Genomic DNA, 11,107 nt, shown 5'->3' with positions numbered 1-11,107 from the left:
CACACACCACCGCACGGTCTGCCTCCTCAGATCGTGACATATCCGAGAAGCTTCTTCAGTTCTTGGGTCAAATGGTGGAGAGTCCCAGATTTAAGCCCTGTGGGAGTGTCCCCCCAAAGGGACATGGAGCCCCTAATGATCCTCTACCTAATCACATGAGCCAAGGTGTGAAAATGGGTGTAGGTCACAATCATCCAAGATTTCGGGTGAACTCATTGTGGAACCTAACCCCTTCCCAAGGCGTCTGGGAAGGGATCTCAAAACTCGATTTCCGATGGCTGACAGTTGGTGTCATAAACCACCGCCTCTGTTCAAAAAGGGGCGTTCACAGTGGACATAGATGGCTTCTTTCACTCCTCTTTCAAACAATCTGTCTTCTCTGTCCAAAATCTTTTGGACAGAGAGGACAGACGCCTTAACGCCCACTCACATCCTGGGCCTTCTGACCTAAGGAAATCACATGATAGGAGCTAGGTTCCACAATGAGTTCACCCAAAATCTTGGCTGACTGTGACCTAAACCCTTTTTCACACCTTGGCTCATGTGATTAGGTAGAGCATCGTTAGAGGCTCCATGTCCCTTTGGGGGGACACTCCCACAGGGCTTAAATCTGGGACTCTCCACCATTTGACTTTAGAACTGAAGAAGCTTCTTGGATGAGAGGTGAAACCTCTTCAAGCAACTTATAGAAGTCCAGACGCTTTTCTTTTCAAGATTTGCCGGTTTTGTAGGTATATTAAACTGACTTTAATAAATATACACTTATTCATTTGTTGTACTTCTTAGACCATTTTGATGGAGACAGTTATTAACCTCTGTGTGGCAGGCAAGGTAGAACCTACACACAGGACTTGGAGACAGGGGAATAAACTAAAGGAGACAGCTTCATTTGCTGTAACAAGAAACTGTAAAACAAAAAATACAAAAATGCAGGCCAGGAGGAAACCAGGAAACTGTAAAACTCGGAACTTGAAACTAGGGATAAACAAAGGAAACACGGCAAATTGGGATGATGTGACAACAAGCAGAGGTAGACTGAGTAGAGTTAGAATTTCGTTCAGGATAACGAGAGGATGGGCAACAGAAGGGAACACAGCTAGAACTAATGCAAACTAAAGAGACAGAGAAAGGAACACTGAACAAGACACACACGAGATGAGGTACTGTCAAAATAAAACAGGAAGTGACACACACTGAGTCAAAGACAATGAAATGTGAATTTGGGGACAAGACTGACTAAATACAGAGGCGAGCATGAGGGACACAGGGAAGGAAACCAAGATACAAGAGAACATCACACTGCGCTTTGTGGTCAAGATGACAGAAGAGAAGCTGAGGGAGGCTGAGGCCGCCGGCCTCCATAAAGTCTTCAAGCTTCAGAGCTCCCTCACCTGCAACTCTGTGGTAACGATTGCCACTTATTTGCACACATTCACAGCAGGATGAATAAAGTCTTTGGGTGCTTTTCTGTGAAATCCCAAGAATTTATTTACATATTTACAAACCATATGAAACGTCAACATTTTTCCATTTGTTTTTCAAGTTCTATTTAGCCATGTGGTCAGCCAGAAAAAGTATGAGTCTGTGCAGGATATCCTCAAAAATTTCTTTGACTTACAGATGAAGTAATTTGTGCTGAGAGGACAGGTTGGCAGGCGTCCTGGGAGCAGAGAGTGCCAAGGTTTAAGTGGTTTTTATGTTTGTTTTTTCTCCATATCCAGTCATAAGTGCATCTTGTTATTCACATATGAAAGTACAACTGTAGTGTCCCTGTAGCACAGTCATATAAATATTGCTACATATGTTTTGCAAATTTTAGTTTGCATACTTTCAACAACATGATAGAAACTGCAGAGTCCTGCACTGGTATGCTGCTGGACTGTGGGAAACCAGGTGCTTAGTCTTGCACGGTTATTAGAGCATATCACAGCACTCAAAAGCATTGACTGTCATAAATAAGTTATGACGTCAGTAAAATAACAAATTGCAATTTAGATTTTTGTTAAAGTTCACAAAGAAACACATTGCTTATGTGCAGCAGCATTAAAGATGTGCAAGCAGACCGTTCTTCACTTCAAAACAGCTACCAAGAATTATAAATTATGTGTTTTGTTTGATGAATTTTAAGAGAAGATAAAGGTTACGTTACAATACACACAACCTATAAGAAGATGGCTTAGATAATTGGAAAGACTCAGTAAGTTAAAACTAACTAAAATAAAGGGACTCTGTTCTATAATCCACTTGTTAGTGTTTCGCCTTTACCTGTAAATATTTTTTGGCTGGTCATGTTATACCTTTAAAAAACACAATTTTGACTTGCTTACATTAATTATATGGTTTATTTGAAGTTGTGTTGCTATTACTGTGTTACTATTGTGTCCTGTTTCATGTCACTTGCCACATATTTTGCCTCCAAAATCAGAGCTCTGTAGAAATATTTAAATATTTACGTAGGGGGAAACAAGTAATATTTTGTTGTAACTTCAGCAGACAGCACAGCTCGAGTTTCATACCATTAACATGTTTGTTTTAAACCTTAAACTTCTTTTAAAAGCTTGTCAATGCAAAACTACTGGAACATTTCTATAGCTAACAAAGCCTGAACTGAAAACCTATGAGCTCTTTTGATTTTGGTGATAGCTGACTAAATGAAGAGGAAAAACATTCCCAATTTTTTCTTTTTACATGCAGCCTCTCATGCGGTTACCAGGGAAACTGGTGGACCAACTTAAAAGAGATATTTCCTGCCATTTAGGAAATGCTCATCAAGAGTTTGCCTTTCTTGGATAAACACCTTCTGTCTGGGGCTGGATGGACACTGATTAGGACGTAGCAGGAATTTCCTGACAACTGTTGCCGCCCTTTCAATCATAAGTGCCAGCCAGCCTGAGGAACATGGCACTTTGGAGAGAGCTAAGGGTGAGTACACTATAAGATCGTGTGGGCATGAGAATTGACCATTTTTTATCTGGTTTATCTGAGCTTATACATGGTAGGAGAATTTTAAGGCTTTTTAAGGGGTGTAGGTCATTCATTTGTCTAGATACTGCAGATTAAATCCTAAATCAAATGTGTGCTCTTTTTTATTGTGGCAGCACATGTGTCTCTGACTGAGCAGTTCAACCAGCCTGTATATGTCAATGAGAGTCAGCCTTTAGTAATCAAAATCATTTACAAATCCTGTATTCTGCAAAACTGCATTATTATACTCTACAATTTAAGTTTGTCAGCTTCCTAGTTCTTTGAAATATTACGCTAACTGAAAGCAAAAGAAATATAGAGATTTATTGTAGGCTGGTGATATTGTTTGATTCCTTTAGTGATGTCCTTGAATTATTGTCTTTGCAGGAATATGAACTCAATCAACCTAAAGTGCAAAAACTATGAACCCACTTCTTTTGATCACTTTTATTGGGTTTAGTTTCACTGTGAGTCATATATGGGAGATTATAACAAGAATTTTAGTTTAGTGTTTTTAAACAAAGGCAGCCTTTGCTCTGAGACAGACAGGTGAACAAGCCTCCAGACTTAAAAGAAGCCAGACCTGACAGTGCTGCAGTCATGGGTGAGTGGGGCTTCATCGGTGGATTCTTCGATGCCCTCCAGACTGAGTCGCCGATGCTGGGTCGTTTCTGGCTCTTCCTCATGCTGGTGTTTAGGATAGTGATCCTGGGAACTGTGGCCAGTGACATGTTTGAGGACGAGCAGGCGGAATTTATCTGTAACACCCTCCAGCCAGGATGTAAGCAGGTGTGTTATGACTTAGCTTTCCCCATCTCCCAGTACAGATTCTGGGTGTTTCATATAGTCCTCATTGCTACACCTTCTCTGCTTTTCCTCGTGTACGCCACACACCAGCATAAAAAGAGTGCTAATCCCCCCCCATCGAGTAAAAGGTGGAGCAGTGAGAACAGAGAAGAAAAAGCTTTAAGGAGGCTTTACATTATCACTGTGATCTTCCGCTTGGTGGCAGAAATTGTCTTTCTATTTACCCAGTGGTATCTCTACGGCTTTGAGGTAAAAGCCTATTTTGAATGTAGTCGTTCTCCCTGCCCCCTGACAGTGAAGTGCTACACCTCCCGGCCTGCAGAGAAGACAATCTTTCTCTTCTTCTACTTTATTGTAGGGGTGATATCAGCATTTTCCAGCTTTTTTGAGCTTCTTTACAGCTCTCGAAAGTGGTTTTGCTCAAACGACGAGGACAAAATCTACTACTGTGACTGCGAGAACCTCCACAACCTCGAGAAAGAGGAGACACAGGAGAAATCGGGAGGAAATACGTTGTCAGAGAGCACAGCCAGCAGTGTGAAAGTGAAGAAGGGATCAGTGAGAAGCAGCTCCGGTCGAAAGGTCTATTGCAAGTGCAAGAGTCCAAGAGGAAAATATGTGAGAAGGAAGATGCTTATGGTGTGAGATGACTCTGCAGTAGCACATGCTGCAATCAAAGCATCCTCTATTTTCTATTTTAAACTCACAGCAACATTTCTAATTCCATTTCACTTGAAAGAATTTCCCTTTTTAGGAGTTTTTACACACTTCAAAAAAAATGCATGGAAGCTAACCCATCAAATTTCAGGAAATGAGTAAAGACAACACAGATGATAAGAAGGACAAGAAGGATGCATGTGAGACATTGTTGACTTGTTCGTTCTGGTGACTGATTAAAGGCTTAAAGGAGAACTTTCTGGAATTCACTTGATAACACTTGTTAAGACTGATTGCATTTTGTGTTTGTGTTGTTCCCACTTTAAAGGACAAATCCGCCCTGAGGCAGCGTGTGAAGATTAATTTATTTAAGCAGATCTGGAAAGTGAAGTAAGGCTTTGTAAATGGAGGCATCTGTCTCTATCCAATCTGTAATGTTGGAATTATTTCAAGGTAAAGTGACCAAATTCCCAGCAAAGTAAATGTGAAGACAAAGTGAGATGCTGGGAAGTAGTCTGAAATTTTCGTGTCTACTTTAAAAATACAAATACACCAAATTCTGCACGTTATCAGATTGTAGGATGTACATGCAAACTCTGTTACTCGGAATATATCGCTGCTTCATTTCATTCAAGGTAGTTTCCATCGTATTCACCAAAATCTGCAAAGCTTTTACTCGACTTGAAGCCACTTGTGAGTATATCATTAGGTGCGTTAACCTTCTGACTATCAGAAAAAAACTTCCCTTCTGTTTCAAATGCCAGACTTCAGAAAAGTGCACAGCCAGCAGTACTAGTCAAAATGTGTGGCATTGTCTCAAGATGTAGGGGAGGGGTACAAGGAATAAAGTCGCACATAAAGAGGGACGTCTGGTCACCCTGTTTTTCAGGGTTTTTTCACTGTGTTTTTGAGTTTCTGACAGAGATTTAAGAGTTTCTATAACTGTCAGGGGGCTGGGTCTCCATTTTCACTTCTGTTATATTTTTGAGTTCTTATGTTATATTGAAATAGTGTTAAGTTCTATTATTATTATTAGTTTATCTGAGATGAATTTTAGTTAATATTTCCATACCCCTTGGTTTATATATCATGTTTCCTGTCTAGTCTGTCATGTGTTTCATCTTTATGTGTCCACATTGTAAAGTTTGTGTGTCATGTCTATGTTCTATTATGTTTCCTGTTTTATTTTGAAAGTCTTGTGTTTCCGTGTTCAGCATGTTTAGTTTTGCTTCCCCTGTGGCATCATGTTTAATTGTGTCAGGTGTGTTTCCCCAGGTGTTTCCACTTCCCTCATTATCCTTCTGTGTATTTTAGTCCTTTGTCTTCCTCTGTTCAGGGTCCGTTCTGTCAGAGTAGCTGACAGAAGCAGGTGTGTTTGTGAAGCAGACCCAAATGCAGACACGGGAGACATGAACTGAGGTTTAAACACAAAGCGAACCTTTATTACAGCTGATACACAAAACAGAAAAAACAAGGCGAGGGGAAACTAAGATTAACTATGAAAACAATGAAAAGAGACAAGAACATATAACTGAACACTGAAGTAATCCAAACATGAGCATGTACATTAACCTGAGCAGTTGAAAACAAGACTCTGTGACTTGAAATGAAGACAACAGACGGACCCGCACTGAACAGACGACTAAAACACACAGAAGGATAATGAGGGAAGCGGAAACACAGCTGACACAAATGAACATAGAGTCACAGGGGAAGCAAAACTAAACACACTGAACATGGAAACACAAGACTTTCAAAATAAAACAGGAAACATAATTGAATGTAGACATGACACACGAGCTAAAAGTAAAACCTAGCATCAGCACTTTACTTAGCAGATCACAGACTGAGGTTATTCACTCGGCTCATTACTCATTACTTACAGTTAGTCACAAATTAGTCTCTACTCACTGATTATTTTTGTTTGCTGATCAGCTTTTCAGATAAATATGCAGTACATGACTGTGATACAGTAATTGTGTTTTTGTTCAAAGCAAATAAAATCTGCTTTCATCAAGTCATAGCTAACTTATTTAATAAAATAAAAATATAATTACATCACGGTTTCCAACTCTTGTGATGGAGCTTGTAACTTTCAGTTTGTTTGTTTTGTTTAGTTTTTCAAATGTGTGTTTTTTTTTTAAATGAATGGACAATCGATATGACTGTAATTGAATTAAATGAGGTTATTAAAGCCATATTGTGATATTATTGTGATGTACGCCTGTCATGGTTGCCTGGTATGTCTTTATGTGGGGTTCATAACTTGTGACTAATGGTTTTATCAATGGTTAATGTAAGATTTGCTGACATTCTACGGGGCCAACTCACTCCACCCAGTGTGGGTTGACTGGAAGTGAAAAATCCACACACTTCCTTTCTAGAAAAAAAAGCCTTAGAGGACAAACTCCATTTAGTATAAGGAATGCATTACTCGCATTCATATCTGCACTGCGTTTTCCCAGTCGATTAACCTTTTTTTTTTTTTTTTATTCATCTTCATTTGTAATCATCTGCTAACCAAAACCATGGTTAAAATGTCCAAACCTTCAATAGAGGGTACAGTCTACAAAAGTGGTGTTACATTTCTTAAAGGATGACTTCACTTCACTCTAACTCCTATTTAAAAATGCTACAGCATCCTTAAACAACAAAGATCTCAAGTGGAGTTTAACGAATTGAATTTCTCCTTTTGAAGTGGAGTATTTAGCCTCGATGGCTGGGAAACTTTCAGAGGCGCACACCAGCAGCAGGCAGCTGGACTGGTTGCTCAGCTTTTATATTTGTGTCTCCGACACGGTCGTGAGCGAATGAATAGACTCTTTGTGAGTTCAACGGTGTTTCCTTTTATTGATGTCACAACACATTTCACTATTAATAATCAGACACAGCAGCTTTTCTCCCGGCGCCCTTTTTCAAAGGATATCGTAGTGTACCGTCAATAAGTTGCTCTAGTGCCGGCACACCACACACCACGAGACAGCATGCGCGCCGTTTCTGTTTGTGGCCGAGGATCATGGGGGGTGAATGTAATCATGTCATAAGAAACAAGCTCTGTGGCATTTTTCAGAGTCGTTGCTGCGCAAGTTTGGACACGAACCTGTTGTTTTTGTTCATGAGTTTATCGCGCTGAATTTCATTCAGTGTGCAGTCAAAAAAATTGTTATGTAAAGCCTTAACCCTGTAATGCCAAGAGTATCATATTTGATACATGAGTTTTTGTGAGTGTTCGAGACCTCTGCATCATCACTGTGGATTTTCTTTCCTCCTGAAAAACCTAAATAAATTGCACAATACATTTTAAAGCAATAAATTGGAAAAAAAAAAAAAGATTTATTAGTTAATTTCTTTTTTATTTCATTTGAAAGAAGGTTTAAAAAATGTACATTTCTGGCAGTTATTTCATGGTTCAGACTTTTTTAAAACGTTACCCTTTGCGATCATCTGATCTCAAAACTGCTGTTGCTGGGTGTTTTTTCAGTTTGCCTGTCTCATTTTAGTGTCTTTGTTGTAGCTCCAACACTGACTCTGACCTAAATACTTGTGTCACATGCACAGGTGGTGTAAAATATTCTAATCAAAGCAGTCTCATTTGATCACCGCTCAGCTGCACAACATGAATATTAAAGCCCCCCTCTGCTCAGGAACTTGATTTGCTTGCTGTTACCTCACTTGGATGTTTGACCTTGACGGTACAGGCAGTGTATGTGTAAAAGTTATTTCTCTCATGTTCTTTTGAATGACAGAGATGGTTTCCCTCTGCTCACCTCACATTTCTGGCAAGCAGGTGTTTTTCCTGCCAGGATTAGTGATAAAACTGGTTTGGGACACCAGTTGTATAACAAAAACTTCCAGAAACTCCAGACAGTGAATTTTTGTGCCCTGCAGTGTAACCACTGTTGCATAATTATAAGTTGCGTAATAATGATATAACTTACCCTTCACTGATTGGCCCTTTTAATAGGTACACATGTCACAACTCGGTGAGTTTAGCCACGTTGACGTGATCAAGTCCATCAGAATGAGGAAGAAAGGTGATTTAAGGTTCTCTGAACACGGCACGTTGGTGCTGGATGGGCTGGTCTGATTATTTCAGACTGGGATTTTCCCACACGCCAACAAAAAAAAAAAAATCCAGTGAGCAGTTCCTGATGGCAGAGGTCAGATTGCCAGACTGCTTCGAGCTGATGGAAAGTTTACAGATAACTCAAAGAACCACTCGTTATAACTAAGGAATGCAGAAGAGCATCTCTGAACAACACAACGTTGAAGCGGATGGGCTACATCAGTAGAAAACCACACCTGGTGCCACTCCTGCTGGCTAAGACTTTCAAACCGAGGGTACTGCTGACACAGGCTCATCCGAATCGGCCAACAGGCCACTGGAAGAAAAGTTTCAATCATAAACACAAAAGCGTGGATCCTTGCATCAACACTTCAGCCTGCTGCTAGTGGCCGAATGGTGCAGATGATCATTTAAACACTACAGCATGCCTGGGTGTTGTTGCTAACCATGACCGTGCCTTAATAATGACCACAGTGATTACATCTTCTGTTGGGTACACACTGATGTTCCACGTAACATGCCTCAAATCATCTTAGATCAACTTCAGGTTGTGGTGGAAGTATCTGAGGAGCATATGTACATTTTTTTTGGACTACAGTCTGCTAAAGAAGTCAATATACACCATAGTTTAAAATAATATACCACAAAAGAATTTGCTGAAAAGAAATTTTGCACTAAAGCAAAAATGATAACCTTGATTATTCTGTCAAGTTCGTCTTGTCAACAGTAGGGGGCAGCAGTGGAACACTAAATCCCACACTTATGCCACTCATCTTCTGTAAGATGACTTAATTTGCAGCCACATTATCCCAGTGACACCCAGTGACAGTATCTTTTACACTGCAGGGTTTATTCATGCATATCAATCCTTTTAGGCCTCGCTTCTTTTCTTCACGAACAGTTCAGACTGAAACTGTGCAATATCTTACTTGCTTTAAAGCTTTGTCATTTGAGGTAAATTGAATGAACTGGTTCTGTGTTTTCAGTTAAGAAAGAGCGCTGGAACATAAAAAAAAAACAAGGTGACCGTCATTTGAACACCAAAGCATCCATAGGTCCAAGTGGCTCATCTGAACACAAAGATGATCTAAATAATCTCCAAAGGAGCTTATTTTTTGCTTTATGCATTCCTCCAGGAAACACACACACACACAAACCCCTCCTGCAGTTCCCTGGACGCATCATATATGCAGATTGCAAAGTGGTGCAGCTTCTTTGATGTTGCACAGAGCAGAATTCTAGATGTGTTTTATATAACCGCTCGAGAGGGAAGGAAGGAAGAGTCGAAGAGGATTACCGTCAAAACTTCCCTTCTTTCCTTTTGCCCGCCTGCATTTCTACCTTTTTAAGTCTGTCTCGTCAAACTGGAAGCCTGTCTGTTTCTTTCTTTCTCTACCCTCTCTATTTTCCACTTTCTATGCTTTCCTACACTTCACACTCTCTCTCTCGTTCTTTTTTCCCTCTCTTCTGAATCCAAGGAGGCTTCGGTGCTGTCTCAGAGAAAATGTAGGTCATCTGTTTTCTGCGATTCCCCTCACACCAACACGGAGGAGGAGATGGAAATGATAACATCTTTCTCTGCTCTCTCCATCTCCCCACCCCTCTTTCATTCTCCACCTTGAATGAGACACTTCAGGGGCTCCCCGCGCTCTACCTGTGTCCTCTGCGCGCTCCTCGGAGGCTCCCTCAGTACACACCGACCTGAGTGACAGCTCCACGTGCGGAGTGCCTCTGAGCGTCCCACATCTTGTTCAGTCGTGTGGGGACAAAACTTGCCAAGATGTCTCCCCCCCCACCCCAGAAACATCACTCCTGCAGTTTGCTTTCTCTGCTCCAAACAAAGTATGAACAGCTCACTCTCAGCTACTGCGTCACTCTTTGATTTGGTTTATTTATGGCACAGCGCCCAGTTCTAAGCAAATCAAGCAGCTTGTTTACCGGACTGACTTTGGTAGCGTGTGACCCAATGATGTTGATGTAAGTCTCCGAGGGTTAGAGTAAACACTGGCGAACAAGTCACAGAAGAAGACGTCTTACATTTGTATGTATTTTTATTGCTAATGAACTTGCATGGGGGTTTGATTAGTGATTAATGGCAGGAGAACAAACAGAGAGCATTTCCTGTGACAACCAAATGACAAATGCTTATTTGGAAAACAAAACAAAACGAAGAAATGGCAGAGGAAAACAACAAATGCTGGAAAAACTGACTCAAGTACACATATTCATCTATAACTGAGTCAGTCACACCGATATTTTCAGCTTATATTAGCCTATACTCAAAATCTCAGGCTGCTGGTTTATTTGTGGTCCCTACGATATTTAAAAGTAGAAAGGGAGGCAGAGCCTTCAACGTCCAGGTTCCTCTTCTCTGAAACCAGCTCCCAGTTTGGATTCAGGACACAGACACCCTCTCTACTTTTAATTAGCCTTAAAACTTTCCTTTTTGATAACGTTTATAGTCAGGACTGGATCATGTGCCCCCCCTTAGTTGCATTGCAATAGGCCTAGGCTGCTGGAGGCTTCCCATGATGCATTAGGTGTTTCTTCTTCACTGACCTTCCCTCACTTTGTGTTTATACACCACTCTGCATTTAATCATTAGCTATTATT

General features: G+C 40.6%; 1 protein-coding gene across 1 annotated transcript; it reads left to right on the top strand.

Annotated features, from left to right (window-relative positions):
- The first annotated feature begins 2,729 nt into the window (after window positions 1-2,729).
- Window positions 2,730-6,140, top strand: LOC146702841 (gap junction delta-3 protein-like). The gene is made up of 2 exons (XM_085465866.1): window positions 2,730-2,922; window positions 3,352-6,140. The coding sequence occupies exon 2, from the start codon at window positions 3,565-3,567 to the stop codon at window positions 4,414-4,416; it is 852 nt and encodes a 283-aa protein (XP_085321992.1). The 5' UTR covers window positions 2,730-2,922; window positions 3,352-3,564; the 3' UTR covers window positions 4,417-6,140.
- Window positions 6,141-11,107: the final 4,967 nt, after the last annotated feature.

This window comes from Copadichromis virginalis, linkage group LG8 (assembly GCF_057382275.1).
Source record: "Copadichromis virginalis isolate Kocher_CV1m ecotype Utaka linkage group LG8, C_Virginalis_male_GT1.1, whole genome shotgun sequence".
NCBI lineage: Eukaryota > Metazoa > Chordata > Actinopteri > Cichliformes > Cichlidae > Copadichromis > Copadichromis virginalis.
The sequence above is the reverse complement of the archived record's forward strand: the minus strand, read 5'-3'. Positions and strand labels throughout refer to the sequence as shown.